This window comes from Callorhinus ursinus, unplaced genomic scaffold (assembly GCF_003265705.2).
Source record: "Callorhinus ursinus isolate GAN/ISIS: 27379988/994484 unplaced genomic scaffold, GSC_fseal_2.0 scaffold19, whole genome shotgun sequence".
NCBI lineage: Eukaryota > Metazoa > Chordata > Mammalia > Carnivora > Otariidae > Callorhinus > Callorhinus ursinus.
The window spans coordinates 6,289,470-6,317,284 of NW_027397081.1; the positions used below are offsets into that span (position 1 = coordinate 6,289,470).

General features: G+C 38.3%; 1 protein-coding gene and 1 pseudogene across 2 annotated transcripts in view; both read left to right on the forward strand.

Annotated features, from left to right (window-relative positions):
- The window catches only part of DDX10 (DEAD-box helicase 10), a 267,172-nt gene that overhangs the window by 130,132 nt on the left and 109,225 nt on the right, over positions 1-27,815 (forward strand). For both annotated transcript variants that reach the window (XM_025893722.2, XM_073903699.1), the window contains exons 14-15: positions 19,985-20,104; positions 22,841-23,002. In XM_025893722.2, coding sequence (XP_025749507.1) covers positions 19,985-20,104; positions 22,841-23,002 — 282 coding nt within the window. The remainder of the gene's footprint in view (positions 1-19,984; positions 20,105-22,840; positions 23,003-27,815) is intronic.
- LOC112840366 (annexin A2 pseudogene) lies at positions 16,622-18,020 on the forward strand (annotated as a pseudogene).

Consider the following 27,815-nt stretch of genomic DNA (forward strand, 5'->3'; position numbering starts at 1 on the left):
GTGGCGGGGGAGGGGCAGAGGGAGAGAATCTCAGGCAGACTCCATGCTGAGCATGGAGCCATATGTGGGGCTTGATCCCATGACCCTGAGATCATGACCTGAGCTGAAATCAAGAATTGGAGACTTAACTGACTAAGCCACCCAGGCTCCCCAGGATTTATTTTTAAAAAGGAGACAAACTAAAAAGTTACCACCTTCTACCATGATCTGACACACACCACATAATGAAATTTAAATGTTATTTTGTAATGTAACTATTTGTGTACTATCTTTTCTCAAAGGAAAAAATATGTTGGACTTATTGTTGCTATTACCTCAGAGATACTTGTTAAAAAGCAAGCAGACAAGGGTGTGTTTTTCAGTGAGTAGGAAAGAATCATCAGAAGACTTAGTATGGATTTTAGTACCCACTTAGATTCTCTCATTAATTTCCCACCAGTTTCCCATTGCCATTATACCATGGAAATGACAAGTGATCCTACTGAATTTTAGTTAGGGCAAATAGAGCAAAGGAGTTATAAAAAGGGAAATCTAGGGAAGAGAAGTTAACTATAAATGTGATGAAGAGAGAGCTGAGTAATAGAACTGACTTTTTGCTGAATATTTGCTAAACTTTTTGTATACATTCAAACTGTATGTTTGTTGAAGATCTTCATGTTTTTTGTTAATATTCACTTGTCCTAAAATTTTTCATACTGGTCCTAGTTATATGTAAGCATGTTACTGTGTTACTGTTTTTCTCCTAGGAAAATTGTTGATTATTTTGCATTAATGGCCTGCAGCCAACCTGCTCATTAATTTCCCTGTTGCAAGAGGTTTTTGCTAATACACTAGATATTATTTGTGGAATGAGCAACAAAATCAATAAATAAGACATTAAAAATATCCAGCTATCTTTCCAGGTTTGTTAAACAAATCATTAATACACTGATACTCTGCCTTTGAAACAGGCTTAGTTTTTGCCACAGAGACCATCAAATCTCACTGTTTGATACTGTAAGTAGCTAATTAGCTACCTTTGTTGATAATAGATTTTTGTCTTTCAAAAGTAAATTTACTAAATCTTCCTTTTAATAGCACTTGAAGGGGGGGAGTGTCAGTACTTCATAGATTTTTGATGAAATAGACATGTCAGCTTGTTACTTGCACTGATTTACAAGTACATTTATGTTGTAATAGACAACATTGTGTTGCATTTTTGTTATTTTTAGGTATTACCACCCTTTATCTCCTTGTGTATGTTCTTCAGTGACTGTTGACCAAATTAATTGAAGCATGTGTAAAAAGATATAAAATGAAGATTTCTGAAATGGTAATAAAAAGACCATCATAAAAAAATACCATGAACAAACTTCCCAAGTGGTTCTTAAATTGCTATAAAATTAATGATATGTTTTTAGAAACAGTCAAAATTATATGTATTTTCTTCTTTATTAATATTGAAAATACTTGAGTATGTATAGACTCTAGTATCCTCATAGCAAGGGGGAAAAAAAACCCGAATTTTGACATGTTTCTTGCTCAAAACTTGTATTCCTTCTCATAATTAGGGTAAAATCAAACTCCCTAGTGTGTTCTGCAAGACCTTACATAATCCAAAATCTTCCCATGTCTGTGGCTTCTTCTCCAGCTTGCTCACTCTTGTCTAGTTGCTCTGAATTTTTTTGTTTCTTGAAAACAATCTCATTTACACTTGGATGCTTTTGGTGCTTACTCTTTCCTCTACCTGGAATTCTTTTTTTTTTTTTTTTTTTTTTAAGATTGATTTATTTGAGGGAGAGAGACAGGGAGCAAGCAGGGTGGAGGGGCAGAGGGAGAGAGAGTCTTAGGCAGACTCTGAGCTGAGTGTGGAGCCTGACACGGGGTTCGATCTCAGGACCCTGAGATAGGGTCTGAGCCAAAACCAAGTGGTGGATGCTTAACTAACTGCTCTACGCAGGCGCCCCTCCTCTACCTGGAATTCTTACCTCGATCATCGATGACTTCTTTCACATCATTTAGATCTCTGTTTTAGTGACCCCTCTTCAGAGAGGCCCTCTTTATCTAAAATTTCCCCGTTCTACCCAGTCACTTCTTAGCCCCTTACTCTGCTTTCGTTCCCACTGTTTAAAAATCCTTGACATGTTCTCTCTCTCTCTCTCTCTCTCTGTGTATTTTTCTCTACTGGAATGCAACCTCTGTGTATCCTAAGTGCCTAGGGTAGGACGTGGAGTATAGCAGATACCCAGTGTTTGTTGAATAAATGACTGAGGCTCCTTTATTTTATCCTTCCTAATCCCACAAGGAGTTAGAAGTAGCTTAAAAAATACTTCTAGATATAATAAAATAGAAAACATCAGGCATGCAAAATATAGATAGAATAGAAGTGACTGGTGGGAAATTTAATAGCAGGTCATGCAGGGTTTTACATGTTTCTTAAATATGAATCAGGAATTTGGCTCTGAGATCTTAACTGCCAAAACGAAAAGAACACTTTTTCCATAAGGACAAACATTCTTCTACACGCTTTTCCTTGCATTTCAACAACTGCCCTTTACAAGACAGAAAATAAATTTTATATGGAAACGTTTAATACCCATCCTTAAAGGAAACTGGAGAGGTGATGCCAGCACCAAGTTCAGGGAAAGCAGCTCTCTGGAAACAGACCAGTAAGATGTGCACGTCCATATTTCCTCTCTCTCTCTGTCTCCCTACCCCCTAATGTACATGCAGGCTTCTCTGAGTAAAGTAGAGCCATTTTAATGTGATTGTCAATGTACGGCTCTTTTCTAACAGAGCAGCAAGAGAGAGTTTACTTATTATTTCTAAAATGGGTAGCTCATTCCAAACCAAGCTGAAAATTAGCCAGATACCATGCCTTTAGTGAAGTGACGCTTCCTGTAGATGCTCAAATAAATAGCTGATAATAGTACTGTTTTGATCAGATCATTCTGTGATAGTTTGTGGCCTTTTAAAGGAAATTTCCACATCCAGAATCTTGGATTCAGAATTAATGAGGCCAGTTGGTGAGTTTCATGATATTGTAACTCTGGAAATCTTAGTGCACTGGTGGAAAAATTAATTGCATTTTAATAGAGACAGTTCCCATCAGTTCAGCCTGTTTACTTGATATGATTGAAATTGAATGTGTTCACAACTAGCTTGATGTAAATTTTTTTTTAGGATCATCATGTTATTTAATGCTTTCATTTATTAACGACTTGGCCAAATCCTTCAAATAACTACATGGTTTAATAATTGAAGTACTTGGGGAAGAAATAGTGCAGAATATGTTGTAAATAGTGTTTGCCAGTGGAAGCATACAAACTTGGAAATGACCACACTGAGTCCCAAAGATTCATTTCATGTTCCAATATAGTCTTTTCTTTTGGACTTAACCACTCTTAGATATCTCAGACATTCTTTAGGTGTAGTGAAGAAAATATTAGGGAGATGGATGGCAGTTATTATGTATCCTGTCAGTGGCTGGGTAAGAAATTCTCAGAGTTTTCTGTTTCAGTTTAATCATTTGGTTTTTCCCATTTAGAGTTAATGGTTTGGTTAGGTGTCTATTGGGGGAAATTGGTTTGGCAGTATGGTGCAAAGTTTTTTTTTTTTTTTTTTTTTTTGCGACACATCACTAATTGTGAGAGGAATTTGTTTTCATAGTGCTTTTCCTCTCCCTTGTTCCTTTCTTGTGATTTCGTTTTCAGATTGTCTCCTTTCATTACCCTGACTGTCTTAACCTCTGCATGGCTGTCCTTTCCTCCTGCTTTGTGCTTACATGCTGTCTCTTTGGTCCCATAGTCTTCCTTGAATCTTGTCACAGATCTCTTACTACTTTTCTAATTTTCCCTCCAACTTTATTTCACCTCTGTGTGTAATTACTAATTGTCTTTTTCTTAGAGTGACATAAGAAGTTTAGAGCTTACCGTTGTTTCAAGCTGGATAATTGCTTAATTTATTTTACTGTTAGTTTCATCACCTTTAAGATGTAAGCAATACCTCAAAAGTGTTGTTGTGACCAGTAAATGATATATAAACATCTAGCATGCTGTCCAGCACTTGGCATCACTATTTACTGTTCCATACACTTCTCAAAGAAAATTTTTAATGACCTTCTGATATGCCAGGTAAACCCATCTGGATTGTCATGCATTGGAGTGTAGGACAAATTTCATAATATGTGGCATGGATTAAGAAACAGGCTTTGTTGGGAAAAGGATGTTTAATGGGGGAAAGAAGTAAGGCCTGAGTTTCCCCTCTCCTTATAATCCACATAGAGGTGTGCCAGGGTTTTAGCAGTCTGCTCAATAGAAAGCATAGATTTTTATTCCAGTGAAAGTTTGCTGTTCCCTGTTATTCTCCCTTACTATAGAAGTGGTAGATCAACCTTATCAGTGAGTAGTAGTCACCCATACTGCTTGAACCAGAGAGCATAGTTGTGGGTGCGTGCAGTCATCTGAGAAATGCATTGGTCCAGCATGTGGAGACCTGGGGCCGCAGGAAGTTGGATCTACCTTGCAAAGGGAAGAAGCCATGGTCCTGTCAGAAGCTGAGCATGCTCACAACCTGTCATGCTGGGAGAAGGGGAGGGCACCCACAGTGACTCCTGACATTGTTTTCAGACGGTTCTTGTGTCACACCTTATTATTGCCCAGGGTCAGTGGATCCCTTTTCTCAACAAATAAGTGTCAAATTGAATGTGAAATGTGTTGTTGTTGTTGTTGTTTAATTTCTGTGCTATTTAAGCAAGATGATGGCACAATGGCTAACTGAAGAATGCATTTCAGAGTCTTTGTGTCAGTGTTGCTCCCAATGAAAATTGTCTTGATTTGCTCAGGCTCAGCTCAGCTTCACAAATAATTACTGATTTGTTCGGGCACAGTGTGGGCACTTACTTTAGAAATTAAAAGCCAAGACAAAATCCATATCCTCAGAGAGTTGAGTGTCTAAGGGGGATAACAGAAGTGGAAGAATCTTTTTTTTTCCCCTAAAGATTTTATTTATTTATTTGACAGAGAGAGAGAGAACAAGCAGGTGGAGGGGCAGAGGGAGAGGGAGAATCAGGCTCCATGCTGAGCAGGGAGCCTGATGTGGGGCTTGACTCCAGGACCCTGGGATCATGACCTGAGCCGAAGGCAGACGCTTAACGACTGAGCCACCCAGGCGCCCCAAAGTGGAAGAATCTTTATGGGAATATAAGAAATGTCATAAGAGACATTACCAGAAGGCTGAGAGTAGAAAGTGAGAAAAGTTTCTCAAAGATAGCCAGTATCACATCTTAATTCACTGAATTTTGCCTTTTGGGGGAGATTTTCAAGCATATTGATAGCTCCTGCATTTTCTAGTCTATGGATGGGACAGTAGGGAGGAGAGTGATTTAAAAAATGATTAGCTAGGTAGCATACAGAGTTTAGAGATTAGCAAAGATTTCATTTTAATTCTTTGGGAATTGTGGTTTATAGTAGTTTTTGTTAAGTTGTAACTCAGAATATTACATTTTAGTGCTACAAATTTCCTAACAAAATGGCAGGGACTCATTCTAAGATGGGAGAAAAATTAACGAGCAGTCATCTGTCAACAGTTTCTGATGGCTGTCAAAATTTATTTTTAATGTTTAAGTGCCAAGGAGGGCAGATGGAAATTGTATTAAGCACAGCATGCAGTTTGCCAGGAAATAAAAGCACAGCATAGAGCATTGAGGGACAGAATGCTTTTTCTATACATGCTATGCTTTTGAGATTTAAGAATATTAGAAGTCAGGTTTAGTAGTCCTATCTATGGTCCTTCTATGAAAGCAGAAAGGACACTTTTAAAATGCATTCCTTGAAGGAGTCTTTTAATTTTAAAGAAAACATGTGCTGTCCATCAGTTCTTGATTTCAGTTTTATGGAGTCTCTTGAGTATTGTTTAGGAAAATTTTGATCGTTGGAGGAGGTGTTTCTAAGATACTGTTGCTGTATGTGGTGTCACAGTAAGAGCACAGGCTAACTTCCCGGGGAACATAGAGTGCTCACCCTAACTTTGCCGTCACTGGCCCTGTGGGTTTGAAATCCTCTTATCCTGTGCGTGGATACATGGTGCTTATGTCTGAGTGATCTCGGAAGGTCCTTTCATCCTTCCATGTTCTGTACTCATGCCAGTGTCTTTTATCACCATTATATGGCTTTGTAGACCACCATTTTATAAATGGTGTATTTTTAAGAATATCCAATTTTAAATAATTAGACACCATCCAGGCACATTTTGATGAAACATGGTACAGTGGGCTGGCCTTTGACTTTTCATTTGGTATTTTTTGCTTAACTAACATTCATATACAATAGATGGCAGATCTTGGAAATTTTACTGTACATGGAGTTGTACACATGGCTTGGACTGGACATAGTAGTGATACTTATTATTTCTCTTTTAGTTAAGATACATCCCATGCATATCTTGTGATTCACTAATGTCAGTCAATGTAGAAAAACACGAGACACTGGAACCATGTATAACCAGTAGCAGTGATTGCTTTGTCTTGGGGGGCTGGGAGGTCTGCATTAGCATCTCATCCATGTCTTGCAGTAGTGTATCAAATATGGCTAACTCAACCAGGTACCAAGCCCAATTGGAGTTTAGTATATATCTTAGTTCTGTTATTGTAGTTCTTTTTGAAGGGTTTAAATCAGAGAGAGATTCTGTTTCTGTAATTTAGAGTATAGATGCATGAGTTTGTGTGTAATTTTTTAAATTGGCAGTTTGCTGAATAAGTAATATTATATGACCTGTGTTTGTTAGACTTTCATGATGAATGAATTTTCAGAAACTCTGCTTTAGATTACACTAACCAGACAGCCAGGTAATTTGTTAATATTGTAGGTGCTGGAGCCAACTATAGAATTCTTAGTTAAACCTATAACTAAATATTGTTGAATGTTACTTTGATGCTATTTCATTTTGTTCAAACAAATTCTGAATAAATTAGCTATTGGTACCTTCTTGCCGAGTCTCTGCTATCACTTGGAAGGAAGGTGATAGAGGCCAAAACCACTCAGGTGCTCCCCCAAGGAGAAGTGTCATTGTCTTGCTGCCTTACCTTAGTTGCAGAGCTGCTGTCCCAGGTCTTTTACTTTGTTCATTACCACTGGTCCTGCCTTTTTAATTCTGTTAACTGGATGGCCATGTGATACAAGATAGCTTTTGTTTTTAATACCACTGTTTTTTTTTTTTTTTGATGTACTTATAATATTTCTAAGTTATAGAAGAATTTCAAAAGCTGTAGGAGACAACAGAAATTGATGTAGCCAATTTGGACCCAAGTTAGAAATGAAATCCATACTGTCATTTTTTGAAGTCTAAAAAGAGAGGAAAAAAGTATATATCAGGCCCTGTTTCTCTAAATTGCTTCCAGCTGCCTGCTTCCTAATATAGAAATACTTATTAAAGGTGGCAGGTTAAAAATTGGATTCCTAAGGCAAAATATGACTGTTTCCGTAATTTTGTTAAAGAACAGGAAGCATCTGAGATTTCACGTCTGTGGTAGCTTTTCCTTTTTTTTTATTTTTTATTTTTATTTGGTTTGTTTTTTTGGGGGAGGGGTATGGTGTGGAACAAATAATACATATTTCCTGGCTAGCAAAACAAAATAGTAAACAGCTTAGACAATTTCAGTGAACTAAAGAAGATTTCCTCATGTAGTGAATGAGAAATAGGAAACTATTCTTTACGTGTTCCAACAGGATAAAGGTGTTCATAAAAGTAGAAGGAAGCATTTAAGATAGTTAAGTAAGACAGACAGTGATGGATCTGGCTGGCCATGAAACTCAGGGATGAGGCTAGAAGTAAGGAAATAAGCAAAATAAAATACAGCTGGGTGGAAAAACAAAATTGAAATCTTATCTAGACTAATTGGAGGCAGTGAAAGATTTGAAGAATTATTAGACTGAAATACTATAAAGAGGCTTTTTAAAATAGAGGAAAAATTTGTTAATTCTGACATTTGTTGAGAAAGGCGAATATATCGAAGGAAAAAAAACCCCTGTTGTTTGAGGGTTTGGTGGGGAAACTTGTATGTGAAGAGTAAGAGAAGGAATTGAGGAAAATAGAAACCGTATTGGAGATATATCAGAAACTTATTTTTCTGAAAGCATTCAGTAGTTAAGGTGGCAGGTACACACTCTCAGAAGAGTTTATTAGGGTAAGAGCATATTCTGGAAAGTATCCCAGGTTAAGCCTATGGATTCAGAAAGGTAGGAATCCAGAAGGAGGAATCTATTAGTCAAAAACTGTGTAGAATGGCTGTGCCTTATGATCCTCCATAAGCAGAAGGAGGGAAGTCCACACAAAGTTGAGATCACTACATATCTATGTAGTTTTTGGCCTGGTGGGAAAAAAAAGAGCAATTTTCAGTTGTCTGCTTTCCTGTTTATATTGACCTGTTAAGATGATTTTTAAAAGAATCATAAATATTTTGTAATAAATATGTTGTCATGTTTCTTAATATATTGTAGTATTCATTAACCATTTTCATCACTCTACATTAGAATTGCAGTTCACAGACTACAAAGAAAATAGTAGTGCAGGGTCTTATTGACCATACAGAATAGAGAGAGATTAACATTTACTTATGGTCTGTTTCTTAATGTAATCAGAAGGACTAATCTAGCTTTGAAATGTGAAGAACTTTGAAAGGATATGTGGGCTCTCATCTGTATAACTTTGCGTTTGAAATAAACATACATTATCTATAAAATATAAAAAATTGGGAAGGATTTCTAGAATGGGTCTTTAGGCTGTCTTTTAGATACAATTTATGAAGTGTCGGTATCAAGTAATAGACAAGTATCATACACAAATAAATTCTATTAACAGCTGTGATTCTCATCAGAAAGGAATTAGGGTTTGGGCCTTGTAATTTGAAATCTCATATTCAGTATCTAACATTTATATTTGTATGTGAAAACAGTTATTTTAAAAACCATTACAAATGCTGTATCAGAAAGTAGAATCTGAATAAAATCTTTATTAATGGGCCATGAACTGGAAAGTTGAAAAAAGGTATAAGTTTCTCAGAATAGCAATTTTCAAACATTCTTTCAAAATTGATAGAAACATAAAAGGCACATACTGAGTCAAATTATGATGGTGTAACCTAAGACAGTTTGAACAAAAATCAACTAAGCATTGTAGAGTGGGGACAACAAAGCCAAGTGCCCTTTGATTTAAATTGTGCACCCTTGAACAAATTGCTGAATTTATCTAAGCTTTGGTTTTCTAATTAAAAAAATTATCAGGGACCAGATTTGACTTGTAGTTGTTATGAGCAGTAAGTGAAGTAAAGCTTTATTCCACTGAGAATTTATTCACTAATTCTTCTTTCAAGAAATACATACTGAATGTTTCCTGTGTGCCAGCCTCTCTGTGATGCCCTGAGGACAGATTACAATCTCTTAGGACAAAGAAGACAGGAACACAGGGGACGACTATGTGGCTTACTGTAGTGGGGGCAAGAGTGCATACAAAGTCCATCAACAGGCTGGTGTAGTACAGTCTGCTGCAGAGGTGGTGATTACTGGGACTTGGGTAGAGGGGCACTAGCTCTTGTCATTCTCTCCAACTCTTTCGTTTCCTATTTTTATCAATATGGCCAAATTTATGCATATGACCAAGGTTTATTGTAGCTTGCCTTCTATTAAACTTTAAACAAGGGTGCCTGGGTGGCTCAGTTGGTTAAGCGACTGCCTTTGGCTCAGGTCATGATCCTGGAGTCCCGGGATCGAGTCCCACATCGGGCTCCCTGCTCAGCAGGGAGTCTGCTTCTCCCTCTGACCCTCTTTCCTCTCGTGCTCTCTGTCTCTCATTCTCTCTCTCTCAAATAAATAAAATCTTTAAATAAAATAAACTAAACTAAACTTTAAACAATAAGATTGGTAAATGTGGACATTTTGGAAAAAGAAAAATGCTGTGACATTGATTTGAACATTTTATAAGATTATTTCCATAATTTATAATTTATAAGCACTCCTGTTTCATATCCTTTTAGTTGATCTGCATTTAAAGGTCCCTTGTCTCCTTCTGTCCCTTGCATGGCCCACCCTGGTCCCCCTGCTCCAGCCGCTGTGTAATTCTAGGACTGCTGCTCTGTTTTACCTTTACATTTGTGGAGGAGCTCTGAAAAGAGAAACTGTTGCTGTAACATCATTTTATCTATTTTTATTTATTTTTTAAAGATTTTATTTTAGAGAGCGAGAGAGCACACAAGCAGGGGGAGGAGCAGAGGAAGAGGGAGAGGGAGACAGTCTCCAGCAGACTCCCTGCTGAGCGTAGAGCCTGATGCAGGGCTGGATCCCACAACCCTGAGATCATGACCTGAGACGAAATCAAGGATGGGATGCTCAACTGGCCGAGCCACCCACACACCCCTGTAACAACATTTTAAACAGAAGTCCAGTTGTATTCTAGGTGGCTCTTTATTTTTAATCGTAGTAAAATACATCTAATGTAAAACGTACTACCACCTGAACCTTTGAGTATAGAGTTCAGCACTGTGAAGCACATTGTAGTTGTAGTTGTACAGGATTTCACAAACGTACTTTTTCTACTTACTGGTGGTGGTGTTTTTATTTCTTTTTTCTCCCTAGCTTTATTGAGGACTAATTGATAAGTATGATTGTATGTAAAGTATACAACGTGATTTTGTTTGTATGGACAGTGTGAAATGACTACCAAGATTGAGATAATGCATCTATTACTTCACAGTTAACTTTTTTCTGTCTGTGATGAGGATGCTTAAGGTGTACTCTCAGCAAATTTCAAGTTTACAATACAGTTTTTTTTAGCTATAGTCACCATGCTGTACATGAGATCCTCAGTTTATTCATCTTATAACTGAAAGTTTATACCCTTTGACCTACATCTCACAATTTCTCCCTCTTCCCAGCCCCTGGCAACTACCATTCTATGTTTCTTTGAAATTTTTTTCTTTTTAAATATTTTTCCTCTTTTTTCTCTTTTTTCTTTTTAAATATTCCACATATAAGTCATACCATACAGTGTCGGTCTCTGACTTACTTCACTTAACATGATGCCCTCCAGGTTCATCCTAGTGTCACCAAATGGCAGGTTTCCATTCTTTCTCATGGCTCAATAATATGCCATGGTATTTGTCTACCATGTTTTCTCAATCAATTTATCCTTTGACAGATACTTAAGATGGTTTTTCATGTCTTGACTATTGTGAGTAATGCTGCAGTGAACATGGAAATGCAGATATCCCTTTTAGAAACTGCTTTTGTTTCCTTCGAATTTATACACAGGAGTGAGTGGTATTGTTGGATCATATGGTAGTTTCAATTTTTAATTTTTTGAGGAACTCCATTCTGTTCTCCACTGTTGCTGTGCCAGTTCACATTCCCACCAACAGTGCACGAGGGTTCCCTGTGCACTGTTGCCAACACTTGCTACCTTTGGTCTTCTTGATGATAACTCTCCTAATAAGTGTGAAGTGCTGTCTCATTGTGGTTTTGATTTATTTCCCTGATGATTAAAACTCCTAGAAGAAAACATAGGGAAAAAGCTCCTTGACATTGGTCTCGGCAGTGATCTTTTAGATAAGACCCCATAAGCACGGACACCAAAAGCTGAAATAAACAAATTGACTATATCAGACCGAAATGCTTCTGCACAGCAAAGGAAACAAAAAGGCAGCCTGTGGAATGGGAGAAAATATTAGCAAAGCATATATTGAATAAAGGCTTTCTGAGATATAGATAGGGAACTCCAAAGCAAAAAACCCAAACGATCCAATTAAAAAATGGACAAAGGACCTGAATAGACTCTTTTCCAAAGAAGACAATACAAATAAATAGCCAATAGGTACATGAAAAGGTGCTCAACATCACTAATCATCAAGGAAGTTTCTTTTTTTTTTTTTACATTGGATTAAGTTTTATAGGAAAAGAGAAATAAAACGAGTTCCATAAGAGAAACAACTATGAAAAATTCCTGACTTCTGGAAGAGCTTGTTCATATTTTTTTTTTTTGCTAGCCCAACAAAAATGTTTACTTTTTTTTCAGTAAATGCAATTCCTTTTTTTTTTTTTTTGATGTAGTGTTCCATGATTCATTGTTTGCATATAACACCCAGTGCTCCATTCAGTACATGCCCTTTTTAATACCCATCACCGGGCTAACCATCTCCCACCCCCCCTCCCTTCTAGAACCCTCAGTTTGTTTCTCAGAGTCCATAGTCTCATGGTTCGTCTCCCCCACCGATTTCCCCCCGTTCATTTTTCCCTTCCTACTATCTTCTTCTTTTTTTTTTTTTTTTAACATATAATGTATTATTTGTTTCAGAAGTACAGGTCTGTGATTCAACAGTCTTATGCAATTCACAGCATTCACCATAGCACATACCCTCCCCAATGTCTGTCACCCAGCCACCCCATCCCTCCCACCCCCCAACCACTCCAGCAACCCTCAGTTTGTTTCCGGAGATTAAGAATTCCTCATATCAGTGAGGTCGTGTGATACATGTCTTTCTCTGATTGACTTACTTTGCTCAGCATTATACCCTCCAGTTCCATCCACATCGTTGCAAATGGCAAGATTTCATTTCTTTTGATGGCTGCATAATATTCCTTGTATATATATACCACATCTTCTTTATCCATTCATCCTTTGATGGAAGTTTATTTCTTAAGAAAAGATTTTGTAGGTGGCTTTCAAATAAAATGTCAAATAGTGCATCTTTCATTAATACTGTGAATTATCATAGTTCAGTAACTTTAAGATGGTGAAGGAATTATACTGACATAGCAGGTGTTTGTTTTGTTTTGCTTTTTAAATCATGAGTTCTAGGGTATGGTGATTTAGCCAATGGAAATTAAGTACATTTGGACTCTTAGGCAAGGATGCTTATAAATGCTATGAAATAGGTTGTAAGAGGTAATCTGTAAGGTCCTCAGTAGGTTTGATTGTTCTTTATTTTGTTGGTATCCTTCACATACATACATACATACATACATTTATTTATTTATTTGAGAGAGGGTGAGTGGATTCACGTGTGCTTGTGCATGCACCTGGGGGGAGAGGGGCAGAGGGAGAGAGTCTCAAGCAGACTCCTGCTGAGCATGGAGCCCAACATGGGGCTGGATCGCAGGACCCTGAGAGCATGAACTGAGCCAAAACCAAGAGGCAGATTTCTGACTGAGCCACCCAGGCACCCCAGTCTCCTTCACTTTTAGATACCATTTCTGTTATAGACCATTAATTATTCTGTGATGTGTGTGGGAGCTACTTTAAGGAAACATAAACATCTGATTTCTTCAGAGTATCTTTTCTTTTAATTCTAACTTTCATCTCCTTATGGTTTTGTTTTTCCTTTTTTTGCAATGATACTTTCATTGTACCCTCTAGGATGTATAGTAGTAATGCTTGTATTAAAGTGGGGTTTCTTTTTCCTTTGATTATATTTTGAATCTTCTGGTAGCCGGTGTTAAAAGTAACACGGACCTTCTGCTAGGAAGGAGCACTGTTTTTAGCGACTGTTCTTGTTCTTTCTTCCAAGTTATTTGTGGCAACCTTCTACAGCTATAACAAGACCTTGAAAATAACTTGATGCTTTATCACTTTTGTATTTTACGATATTTTCCTTTTAGCATTTGATTCTGAAGTCTAGAATACATGTGCTGGAAGTGCAAATGGAAATGAAAATTGCATTTTGATGTTTTACATCTTGTCAGGAAATCTTTCATTAGGCTCTTTGGTGGCTGCAAATTTCATTCTTATACCAATAATACAAAATCTTGTAGTCAAAATATAACTTTTACCTAACAATAAGATACTTGATATTTTTCATGATTTAATGAATAGAAATTTAAAGTATTAATGAGCATTTCTTCCCTTATCCAAGAGCCAGTGTTGAAACTCTTAGGAAAAGTGAAATCTGCATTTTAAGGAGTTAAATTCATTTTCGAAAAGTCTTTTAGTTGGAAAAGTATTGTTAAATGTGGTATAAAAAAATCCAGAAATTTTCATTATTTTTAAAAATTGACTACATAAAGATTAAAAATATATGTTTAGCAAAAAACAAAACAAAGCAAAACAACAAAATATTACCCTGTATGGCAAAAGTCTGAACTTAAATGATACAGTGGGAGAAAATATTGATACATTTTTAACAAATGAAAAGATTTCACAAATTAATAAAATGCCAGGAATTCATTAAAAATACTGGTAATTAATATACATGGTGCATGGGGGGAAATGCCTTTGAAAAGATGTTTTGCTATGCTTAAAACAATATAAATGTAATTAAAACTTCCCTGAGATGTTATTTTTTCACCTGACAAAAACATAAAGCCTAATAATCTATTTTTTTAATAGATGTGGAGAATCGGTTGCTCTCAAATTTTTGTTGGGAATATTAAATTTTGTGTAAATTCTCAGAAGGGTTATTTGGCAATGTCTTTTGAAATATAAATGCACATAGTTTTTGACTGAGTGCTTTAAGTTTTAGAAATTTATCCTAGGTAAATAGATGCACATTTATATGAAGCTATGTATACAAGGTTGTTGATTGCAGGGATAGCTTTTTTAGTATCTTGGTGTTCTTCATATATATTTGAATATGGGCAGAATGTCTCTGGAAAGGATATAGAAAAAGCTATTAACACTGTTTTTTGGGAGGTAAACATGGGGCTGAAGAAGACATGAATGGCAACTTTTTAATATGAATAAGACATGAATTCATAGGAAGTGAATATCCTTTACAAAATAAATGAGCATGTGTCACCTGCTAAAGTTAATATTTAAAAGAATGACATTGAACTAAGCTAAGCCTCTCTTATAAACCATATGTGAAATCCACCATCAGTGGACACCCAGAAGGTACCAGCAATGCCACCGTGTTTGGGTGTTTGCCCCTCAGTTCAAACATTTGTCCCTCAAAAGGAAATTTTCCTTAACTTCCTCTCCCCAGCCTAGACTGGCTAGGGCAGGTACCCTATTACATAGAATTCATTCATCTTGTATATTTTTTCTGAGCACTTAATACATTTGTGATTAAATACTTAATATTTTTCACTGTTTTAATGTCTTTTTTCTGCCGATAGAGTTAGGCTCAGGGAGGCTTGGGAGTCCACCTGTCTCTTTCACTGCTGGGGTCTCAGTATGCACTGCAGTGTCTTGTATGTGGATGACACTCTTGTGCATATTTGAAGAAAACTCTCCAGTACTGGAGTAAAGCCACAGCCTATCAGTAAAATAAGATAAACGTGTGTCTTCTCACCCATGTTGCAATTTCTGTTCTTCCTTTCTGTAGCTTCCCTCAGACAAGCAAACTTTTTTGTAGGGGGAGATCACAGCTCCCTTTTAGAATCCATGATAAACCGTAAAGATGCAAAGATGCAAATACCCCCATGTTTTGTGACGTAATTTAGTGGTTTCACGGGTTTCCCTGAAGCTCTTGATGTGGAGCTTTAGTGGAACCTGCATTATCCCAAGGTTCCACTCTGTAGGGTTGGTTTTCTGACTGACCTTTTTTCTGTTCTGACAGTATTTGGTATTTCTGCTTTGTGACTTTTTCTCTCATTCCTGGGACCAGGCATTTGTATTTTATTATGAAAAATTTCTAGCATAAAGAAAAGTTGAAGAGAATGTACTTTTGGACACCAAAATATTGACCACTCATATTCTACAGTTCCCCTTTTACCACATAATTCTCCATCTATCCCTTTATCACCTTTTTAAATGTAATGCATTTCAGAGTAAGTTGCCAACAGCATTACACTTTCTTCCATATACTTGAGCTTGCCTGTCATTCATTAAAGTTCAGTATTTGTTTACAGGACTCTTTTGAGGTAGAAATTTATGTACAGTAAAATGCACCGATCTTAAATGTAACGTTTGAATATTTTTTTTAAAGATTTTATTTATTTATTCATGAGAGACAGAGAGAGAGAGAGAGGCAGAGGGAGAAGCAGGCTCCCAAGGAGCAGGGAGCCCATGTGGGACTCGATCCCAGGACTCTGGGATCATGACCTGAGCCGAAGGCAGACGCTTAACCATTTGAGCCACCCAGGCGCCCTAACATTTGAATATTGACTGTTGTATACACCTATGTAACTCAAACTCCCATCAAGATAATAGAGTATGACCATCACCCCCAGAAGGTTGCTCCTCAGCATTTTTTTGTTTTTATTTAAGTGGTGATAATTTACTTCTATTTGTTATTTTTACATCATGATGATCCTCTGAGTTTGCACTATTTGATCAGCATTGTCTCTCTGATGACAGAACATTAGCCAACCCAGGATCCTCAAGAATTGACTTAACCCTAAAACCCAAGAAGATCAAGTAGGAGTCATTAACACAGTCGCCAACCCTCGTGGCTGTATTGGTGGTGCTCTTTGGTAATTGTCTCTGGGGGAAAGTGGGGGCTGGGGGTGTAGGAGTAATGGCTGAACAGAAGGAAGTGGGGGGTCTTATTAATGCCCTGTGTTCACAAGGTGTCCTACAGGTGGCAGCTTAATTTCTGTTGACAAGCTTCTTATCACCCTGTTCTCTTTCAATTTAGTTTTACCACCACACAATTTACTGAGTTACTCGTCAAAGTAAGGAAATGATGATTGTATTATTTTCCAACAATAAGAGTAATTTATCGGCTCTACAACTGGGGATGCTCGCAGCTCTCAAGCTCGCAGCTCTTAAGCTCGCAGCTCTCAGCGCCAGGCCCAGTTTCCTTCAAAATGTCTACTGTTTACGAAATTCTCTGCAAGCTCAGCTTGGAGGGTGATCACTCCACGCCTCCAAGTGCATATGGGTCGGTCAAAGCATACATCAATTTTGATGCTGAGTGTGAATGCTCTGAACATTGAAACAGCCATCAAGACGAAAGGTGTGGATGAGGTCACCATTGTCAACATTTCGACCAACTGCAGCAATGGACAGAGACAGGATATTGCCTTTGCCTACCAGAGAAGGACTAGAAAGGAACTTGCGTCAGCACTCAAGTCAGCCTTGTCTGGCCACCTGGTTACCGTGATTTTGGGCCTATTGAAAACACCTGCTGAGTATGATGCTTCTGAGCTGAAAGCCTCCATGCAGGGGCTGGGGACTGATGAGGACTCCCTCATTGAGATCATCTACTCAAGGACCAACCAAGAGCTTCAGGAAATTAACAGAGTCTACAAAGAAATGTACAAGACTGATCTGGAGAAGGACATCGCTTCTGACACATCTGGTGACTTCCGCAAGCTGATGGTTGCCCTTGCAAAGGGTAGAAGAGCAGAGAATGGCTCTGTCATTGATTATGAACTGATTGACCAAGATGCTCAGGATCTCTATGATGCTGGAGTGAAGAGGAAAGGAACTGATGTGCCCAAGTGGATCAGCAACATGACTGAGTGGAGTGTGTATCACCTCCAGAAAGTATTTGAAAGGTACAAGAGCTACAGCCCTATGACATGCTGGAGAGCATCAAGAAGGAGGTCAAAGGAGACCTGGAAAATGCTTTCCTGAACCTGGTCCAGTGCATTCAGAACAAGCCCCTGTATTTTGCTGACCGGCTCTACAACTCCATGAAGGGCAAGGGGACTCATGATAAAGTCCTGATTAGAATCTTGGTCTCTCGCAGTGAAGTGAACATGTTGAAAACTAGGTCTGAACTAAAGAGAAAGTACGGCAAAACCCTGTACTACTACATCCAGCAAGACACGAAGGGCGACCACCAGAAAGAGCTGCTGTACCTGTGTGGTGGCGATGACTGAGGCCCACGACGGATGAGCGCCCAGGAGTGGTGCTCCTCTGTTTCCAGCTAACAGTTCTAGAAAATAGCTTGTGACTAACAGTCCCCTTGTGCCTGTCCCCGCGAGGATGGTGTTAGCATCACCCCCTCCCCATCCTTATGTCAGTTGCCTAAGCATTACCTGCCTCTCATGTCTAGTCTCTCCTTTTAGCCAAAGAAATGAACATTCTGAGGAGTTGGAAGGGAAATCTATGATGTGAAACACTTTGCCTCTTGTGTACTGTGTCATAAACAGATGAATAAACTGAATTTTTACTTAAAAAACAATAATAGTAATGTATCTCAGAGTCCAGTGGTAGGGAGAGGGTTGTGAGGGATGGGCAGAGCAGTTTAGGGCCCTGTGCAACCAGATGGCAACATTCATGCGGTCAGGGCCAGTGGAGGTGTGGGGCGGGTGGAGGAGGTGGGATATCCCACCTCCTGAAGAAGAAATCTAAAACAATTGAATTTCCTTTCATAGAAATCCTGTGAGGTGCACACATAGAAATTTTAATGTATTGATGTCTCTCTCTGATGTAATATCAATTTGTTACTTCAGAAGAGATTAATCTTTTCATAAGCATTTTGTGGATTTAAAATCTTAGAATGTTCTTAAATTTGAAATGATCCATGGTCTGAGAAATAAGCATAGTTGGATAATATAGCTTGCATGTTTTAAGAACCAGAATTATAACAGCAGTTTTAGTAATACATTACCACATAAGAGAACCATTGGTGTCAAAGTAACTTTCTTGTTGTACTTAAATTATCATATTGCAGATATGCTATCTGATTTTCATAATAAGTATTATCTAAAAATATAATGATTAATAACTTGACACAAACCTCTGTTTTAGTGTGGTGTTGTTTTTGATCTCATGGTACTTTATTTTTAAGCATTTTTAAATTCATTATCAATAACATTTAAGTGAATTGTTCTTTCTGTGTATATTTATTAACATAATATAATGGTTGTAGCCAGGGGTGTATCTTTTCGAAGCTTCTGATAATTCTTGTTTCCTAGATCAGTCCCTCCTTTCTTACTTTTTCTTGGGCGGTTACCTGTAACACAGAGTTAAAAAAACCAACCAATTAGGAAATTCAAAGTCCAGAATTTTGCAAATTAGACCTCTGTGCAGTTGGCATGATCTCTTTAGGTAGTGTGAAATCAATATATAATAGTAGTATTTGAGGTTTATTGAATACTTACATTTTGTGTGTTTTACATTTATTGTTAAACTCTCCAGAACAACTCTATGAGATAGAGGTATTATCGAGGATACTCAATTTATAGCTAAAGCACAGTGATTAAATAACTTACTCTTACACAGCTCATAAGTGGTAGAGCTTGAATTCAAATCCATTTTCTTAACTGTTGCACCAAAGACTTATTCTGTCTACTCATCTGATGGAGGCTTCCTTAGATTCGTTTATTAACCACCACCCATGGTACCCCTGGGTCTAATGTGAGGAGTATAATGCAGATCCCTCTGAGTGGTGAGTTACTTACTGTCACTCATCAGTGCACACCATGCTATGACCTGGACAGCTCCCCACTTCAGATGGTTCGCTCATTCACTTAGCATGAGTAAACAATGGCTCTGCATTTTTAATACCCTGCTTTGGTGGTTTTAGGACATTAGGTGGGTTCTGATCAGTGTATCCTGTTAAAAGTACTCTGATTCTATCTGACCTTTGGACACAGCTTAGTTATCAAAGGATATTTTCCAGTGTTCATATATAAATTACTGTAATCGGAGGAAGAATGTTGAGCTGCAAACAATGTACTGTAGTAATTTTGCTTTCCAGGTAAACATTTTCCTATTCTGAAAATTTAATTTTGCCCTTGGAATTAGAGCTATTTCTAAAATGTGCTCTGTGTTATAGCTGCAAGGTAGCTTTATTTATGTGGAATGTCCTTTTTTCACATTATCACGTTTCTTCTGGTGTCTCAACATTATCAGGATAGCATAGTTTTAGTAATAGAAGAAATTTTAAAGGTTACTTATGTCTAACATTTATCTTGTTTAGATTTAAGCCCCTTTAGCACTGTGGGGGTACCATTAGTTAAAAAATCTAATAACTTGATTTCTGGATAGTATTTTTGGTGCTTATTAATAAGCCAGTGAGCCAGTAAATACATTTAATTTTGGAAAGTGTATTGCAGAGTTAAATTGCTGATATAAATGCAGCCATTTAACTAATCATCTTTGTTTTTTGTACATTTTCATACAGAAAAAAGAACCTTCTAAATCCAGTGTCAAGAAAAAAGTGACCAAGGTCGCAGAAGCAAAAAAAGTAATGAAGAGAAATTTTAAAGTGAATAAGAAGATAACATTTACTGATGAAGGGGAGGTAAGATTCTTAAATGCTTCATTTCTGAGGCACCATCCAAGTATTGTAGAGTCTGACTCTCGTCTGACTTACATTCCTTAATGAGAAAAAGAAACTGTTTCTTTAAAGCACTAGGCAGCTCCTGTCAGTGTTGTCTTAGGCGGTTCGTCAGCTGTACATCTGGAGGCAGGAAGGCCTCACTGACAGTAAACTGCCATGCTTCTGGGTGCTGATGACACGGAGCTGGTTTTGAACTTCCTAAATTCCGTTTTTACAAATTAGACTTTCCCGTCAGGGTGTCCGTCAACATGTTCTGTGGCAACAAACGCAAGAATAGTAACACAACTACTTGCCACAGCTTTTTCTGGACTCTGTAAAGTTTCTGCTTTGCAGTTCCTCAATTACCACGCTGTATTCGCATGTTTCTTTCTAGGCTGGCTTTGAGACGGCATTCTCTGCTTCACACCAGTGCCTGGCTCTCACCTCACCATTACCTGGGTCTTTGCGTAAATATGTATCACTCGCAGATGGCTCATGAAAAGTCCCTCTGCTAAATCACAATGTTCTCTCTGTTTTTGAAGAGAAGAGAGGTCTGGAAAGTCAGGTGACTTACCTAAGGAGTAATGGTGCTTAGTGGTCGTAGTGGGTCTTCAGAATAGCCGCTCCTGGTGTTCGCTCTCATCAACCTACGGGTTCTCCTGTGCACCCTGCTAGAGCACACACCCACTGTCCCACTGTCATCTCATTTCCTTGCCTTGTCCTTTATTTTTTTCTTCCGAGCACTTATGTGACTTTACATTCTCTATTTACGTGATTATTGTCCTTTTCTTCCACTCCAGTGGAATGAGGGTAGCTACCTGAAGGAAGGTACCTGCCCCCAGCACTGAGAACGGGGCCTGACATACAGTAAACCCATAAGTTTTTTGAATGAATGGACTGTTTTCTAATATCCCAATAAAATAACAGTTTTTAAGATACTGACTGTTATATGTCACACAAGACATTTCCTCATCATTCATACAGATGCTGCATAAGCAGTCTGTATCCAGTGGAGTATGTTTCCTATTAACTGTGAGGTTAACAGACATCTGGATGTTACTTTGGCAAAGGGAGCCCAGATTTACACTAGGAATATGGAGTAAGGTGGTGTATAAATCATATGAAGAAAGAGTGCAATTTAAAGTTGTTGGAAGTTGCCCAGGAAGCCTATAGAATTGACATGTAATGGATCCTTGTGAAATTACTGAAAAGAGGTCAGCACCTGAAGCAGCCTCGGCCAGAATATAGTTGTATTACGTCAGATGCTTACTGTAAAGCAAGATTAGTGCTGTTAGCATAATGAGGTTCCTGATTGTGCTAGTGCGCTTAACTGTGCGGATTATACCAACTTGCTCCAAGATGAGCATAAATCCTTAACTGTAAAATGTTTCCCTGAAAACTTACTGCTCATAGGAGCCCTGTCTGGCTATGAGCCACACTGAAACTTCTGCTCTGAAAGTCTGAAAGAACTTTTCCTTCGCCCGCAGAGGCCTGAACTTTTTTCATGTGGTCATAAAAAAGGACTGAAGAGTTGGAGCAGTGGGTGGTGGTCTTTCTGTCACACCCGCTTCCTCTCCCTGCTTCTTCAGTGTCAGTGGCTGCCAGCATGGCCGCCCATGCACTGACATGTGTGACCCCCATTCGTTGCCAAAAGTCGAGACGCTGTGGGAATCCCATCTTGAAGACTGGCTGGTGACAGGAGTGAGAGGAGCTGACAAGAGAATGTGTGTGCCTACAGCTTCACTTTGCTTGCAGTTTAATTAGTGGCCTTTCAAAACAATGGCAGCTACTGAAATCCTCTGGCAACCAATTACTAGTTAAAAACAAGAGAATAGGTTTTGTCTAAATTGTCTTGAGTTTTACAGTGTTAGACCTGGAAGATGATTGAGTCAAATAGACCTTTTTAAAAATTTTTCAGACAAGGACACAGATGTCCAGAAATGAAGTATTTATTCAGGATTATGCAGTAGGGCTAGCAAAAAAGTGAGAACATTAAGCCAGGTCCCCTGACTCCAGATCAGTGCCCTGACTTCTGTGTTACCTTGTTCCTAACCGTGAACTGTATGTGTAAATTGTGTAGATTTGAGCCAGCTCCTGAAATCCAAGCTAATTTTCTTTTATGCCTAGTTATTTTAGTCTTTATATGTATTATGGGCTGATATGGGATTTATTGATCAATTTTGAGCATTCGATATGTGCCAGATACTGTGCTGGGCCCCGAGAATACATGAACAGGATAGACAACTGCCCTCAAGGAGATCAGATTAATTCTTGGCGGAAACACAGGAAAGCACAGGAAAGTCAAACAACAGTATGGGGACAGAAGGGTCGGAGGTGCCACGGTAGCCAGCGGGACTGCTTGGGTCCACCTGGCTCCTGTTCTGCATACGTTTGGGAATGGAGCCGGCAGAGCATCGCCCATTAAGACACTGAGATGATGTGGAGGCAAGTAGCTTCTCCTCCAGAGTATTTCATGACATTTTCCTTTATGCCTGCTGGGTCACTGGATTGTGGCAGCATTACGTTATCCTGACTGGGACAGTCTTTTCAGGGGTTTGCTCACTTTATTTATAAAGTTTGTTTGAAAGCTTAAGAAATACAGGTTGTAAGGCAGAAAGTGGGGAGAATGCACCATTTCAAATCATTATACAGAGGGCAATGGTTTTCTGTTGATGTCGCCTGTCCCCTGCCCCGTACTTACTGTTCTCCTGTCTGCAGTTAGTTCAGCAGTGGCCACAGGCGCAGAAACCGGTCCTGAAGCACACTGAGGATGAGGACAGTGCTGGTGGCATCAACTTAGCTGAAGCCAAGGAGAGGCTTCAAGCGGAGGACAGATTTGACAAAGAAGAATATAGGAAGAAGATCAAGGCAAAGCATCGGGTGAGCTTTCCATCTTGAATTAATACTGAATAACATTTTCTTTGTCCCTAAATATTCGTTAGATGTTCATCAGTAACCATATTACTTTCTTCATTGATTTCTTGAACACTTCTTTCTCTGTGGGTATTTTGTCATCTAGTCTCTTTCTCTTGCTTCTGCTGGTGGAGTCTTGTATCCTGACTGGTTTCTAAGAACGTTGCCCCAATCTGCTTTTGGTTGAGGGAACCCAAATAATATTAGTGATTTTTTTTTAAAGTTTTGATTTTGAGATTAATGTAGTTTCACATGCAGTTGTAAGAAGTAACAGCCTCTGTATTACTCTCTCATCCTCTGTGCTCCATTTCTCTAATTTTTGCCATTTCAGGAATGTTAGGTAAATGAAGCGGTGTAATGTGTTTGTAGCCTTTTGGGACTTGCGTTTTATACTCAGTGAAACTCTGTGTAAATTCACCCAGGTTGTTGTGTGTCTGAGTGCTTGGTACAGATGTACCACAGGTTCTTCACCATTTACCTGTTGTTTCCAGCCTCAGCTTAATAGTTGATAGTGCATGGAAGATTTACTTAGTGTATTTAAAAAAAATAGAAAAGAAGAAACCTTGTAAGAGGGAGTGCTTCTGTATAAGCATGCGCACCGTTAGCCTCACACTTGGCAGTTTTGTGTTATCCTTGAACTGGGCTACTCCATTGTGGTCACTCCTGGTCTTACCATCTTATCACACTACTTAATTCCCACAAAAGTGGACATTTCACTAGATAAATGGTTCAGTTAATGAGACAAGGCAGATTTATATTTTTAAGGACATTTCTATAGCATAACCTTGAGATAATGAATGATTTCAGGGGAACATAGTCTCATGCTCAAGAATCACTGCTATAACGTGAGGTTCTGGGTTAAGAAACTTGTAAGCTTTTGGATGTGGACATTATTAACTATATCCTGAGAAGGATTCTTGCGGGTTTTGACTCCTCTTTGACCTTGTAATGATTCAGTGGCTCAGTCAACTTTTATAGAGCAGCAGTTCTCGTTTCTTCAAGGTTCGATGCAGCTTCGCCATAGCATTTAATGAATAAGAAAAAGTAGACATTGAAGATGGCTGCAGGGGTGGAAATGAATGGTGAGAAAATCCTTTTAGAAATGTGGGGAACAAATGAACCTCAAACAGTTTGCAGTTCAGAATGTTATTTTGAAAACTAAACATTTCGTGCATTGCTGTTTATTACAGTACTTTAAATTGAAACTTGGTACTAATTATTAAAATTTTTTATAATAATTAAAATTTTTAATATTAAAATGTCAGCAGCATGTCACATTTCCACTTAGAGTACTTATCCAGGGGAAGATTGAGCCTGAAAGGACATTTTATCCTTTATCTTTACATTGTAGCCAGCAGTACAAGCAACAGAGGTGTCTCCCACTGCTCTCCCTCCCCCGCGTGTGGAAGTTACTATATCCAGGCTGTGGAATATTGTTTCTGAAACCTTTAAAATCTTAATTTCAAATTGACTAAGTGTACCTTTATTACACATTGTTTGTGTGCTAGGCTCTGCCCTAGGCTGTGAGGATAGAGTACTTAAAATACGTGGGTTCCTCTGTCCTTGGGAAGATTATAATTAAACAGTAGTTAACTGCACAAAAGCTTTTTATGCCTCTTTTTTTTATGTGAACATTTTTGAAATGAAAAATATATTCATGTTCTAAAATCAAGATCATAAAAAAGCTAGTTGAGGACGCCTGGGTGGCTCAGTTGGTTAGGCGACTGCCTTCGGCTCAGGTCATGATCCTGGAGTCCCGGGATCGAGTCCCACATCGGGCTCCCTGCTCGGCGGGGAGTCTGCTTCTCCCTCTGACCCTCTTCCCTCTCGTGCTCTCTATCTCTCATTCTCTCTCAAATAAATAAATAAAATCTTTTTAAAAAAAAAAAAAGCTAGTTGAGACATCTTGCTTCTGCCCATGCCTGTCTTCTTACTCATACCTACCCCCATAGGTAACTATTTTTATTAATTATTAATATACCCTAGGGGCATGTTGGCTCAGTTGGTTAAGCTCCGGGCGTGGAGCCTACTTTAAAAAAAAAAAAATACTGACATATCCTGGTGTTTTTTTATGCAAATGTGAGCAAATAGAAATATAGATCCTTGGGTGCCTGGGTGGCTCAGATGGTTAAGCATCTGCCTTCGGCTCAGGTCATGATCCCAGGGTCCTGGGATCGAGTCCCGCATCGGGCTCCCTGCTCCTTGGGAGCCTGCTTCTCCCTCTGCCTCTCTCTCTCTCTCTCTCTTTCTCTCTGTCTCTCATGAATAAATAAATAAAATCTTAAAAAAAAAAAGAAATACAGATCCTTATTTTCTCCTTTGTTACAGGAAAGGTAAATATACTGTATGTAGATTGTTCCACACATTTCCATTTTCACTTACTTTTATGCTTTTAAATAATTTATTTTCTTTTTTTAAAATTTTTTATTGTTATGTTAATCACCATATATTACATCATTAGTTTTTGATGTAGTGTTCCATGATTCATTGTTTGTGCATAACACCCAGTGCTCCATGCAGAACGTGCCCTCTTTAATACCCATCACCAGGCTAACCCATCGCCCTACCCTCCTCCCCTCTAGAACCCTGTTTGTTTTTCAGAGTCCATCGTCTCTCATGGTTTGTCTCCCCCTCCGACTTACTCCCCTTCATTCTTAGGGGAAGAATAAATAATTTATTTTCTTTGCATCATTGTTAAAAGTAGTGTATGATTTTTTAAACTGTCATGGTGACTATCTTACAGCAAGGTTGAACAGAGCACTTTGGGCTGACATAGTTGTGAGAGAAATCACAAGAACTTCACATACTACTGGTTCTGATGTCTGTACCTCTGTAACTAAAATAGACAGAAGGTCTTTTTTTTTTTTTTAAAGATTTTATTTATTTATTTGACAGAGACACAGCGAGAGGGGGAACACAAGCAGGGGGAGTGGGAGAGGGAGAAGCAGTCTTCCCGCCGAGCAGGGAGCCCGATGTGGGGCTCGATCCCAGGTCTTTTTTAACAAGTCAAAGCTTGTTGTTTTGTATAAAGTACGTATATTCTGCACAAGGTAACCTATGGCATACTTTCCGTATCGGATGTTGAAAATATTATGTAGCCTGAAAAAAGCACAAGGGAATAACTAAAATAGTCTTCTCTCTGTTCAACTTTAATGTAAATGCTACCTGAGTCATAAGTGATTAGTTTCTTGGCATTTCCATCAGTAAAAATTATTACTTATGTACATGTAAGAATTTGTGTATTAAATTAGAGAAAATGTCACATTTGAGCACTTTGGAATTAGTAAGTTTATGACAGCATACATAAGACACAGTACAGGTACTCATATCAGTCATGCACCAAGCACCATGGACTGGATTTCTGCCTCAAAGACATGTAGTATTTTTTTAAGTAGCAATTTGATCATTTGGCTTGTTTGGTGGAAGGAGTGTTACACTGTAAGGAGCAGTACTTGCTTTTGAATCCTGAGTCTGGCATTGCCTGGTCCAGTGGGATTACCCGTCACCAGTATGGACTGCAGTGTCTTGTTATGAAAATGAGGAAGAGGGAGTGGGAGTTCATACCCGATGATCAGAGGGATCCTCTGGCTCTGTGTATAGGGAGGATATGCGAATAAAATAACCCCTTGTTGTTTGGAAAATGGAATTTTAATTGGTCATCTTTCCCTGCTGATAAAATGGGTTCCTTGCTTGATGGTAAGACCTCCTTCTTGTTCACTTATTTTCCAGTGGTTACTAAAATTTAACTTAGAAGCAAAATATATTATTAATCCTGCACAGATTATTTTATCTTAATTGCTTTATCTGAACACATTATTGGTTTTGAAATCATATCTTTTTCCTAATTGAGTATATTACTTATTCTAATGACAATTCTTAGTTCTTCTAGCATAAGGTTTTACCTTGGGCAAATGTAATTATGTTTCCCTTAAAATTGTCACTCATAATTTTGTTATTTCTATGGAAGAATACTGAGAGAATTGTATGTCCCTAAAGAACACTTGAAATACTAACTTAGGATCTAGGAATAAGCTTTACTTCATGAAGAAAGAAAAAGAAGAAAGAAACTTTAACAAAAAATTATGAGTGAGGGATGTGCCTGAGAAAATTGTACATGTGAAGAGAAAACTCTACAAAATCTCTATTTTTAAAAATATGTGTCAATTTTAGGAGTTTTCTTAAGCTTATCAATGTTCTTTTAGCATATTTAGACTACTTCATGACTATTTTTTTGGTTTCAAAGGATAACGTATTTAATATATATGTGAATTTTGTCATAATGATCCTGTTTGAAAGGTGGTGTTTGCTCCTGCTGTTTAAACTTAACAGCTGTGCACCGTGGTTTCAAGCACACACTCCGTCTCTGTGGTGTAAGTAAGACTCAGCAGTTCATTTTTGTCCTCCGTGCTGATACACCTATTCTTGACTCATATTTTCAGCTAGCAGATTCTGAAAGCCGTGTAATTTCTACTGTGACTCAAGTAAATATCTTCGTTCTAACAATTTAGAAACTGAGCAGTAAGAATTTTAACTAGTTTGTAAGAAACCCAAAAAAGCCGTTACAGCCTCACTGGGAGTAGAATTTAGCTGTCTGCTGCTGGAGCTCAGAGCTCCCTGCTCTGTGGACTTCAGGCCCTCGTGTACCTGCTGTGGGTCACTGAGTCAGCAGTGTTATTTACCTTTGTGAGTCGTCTTTCCAGCCATTAACCATCGATTTTTTTTCCCCCCTGAGACCATTCCAGCCTTCAGCTTTCCCTGGCAGGTGGCTGTACCTAAGTAG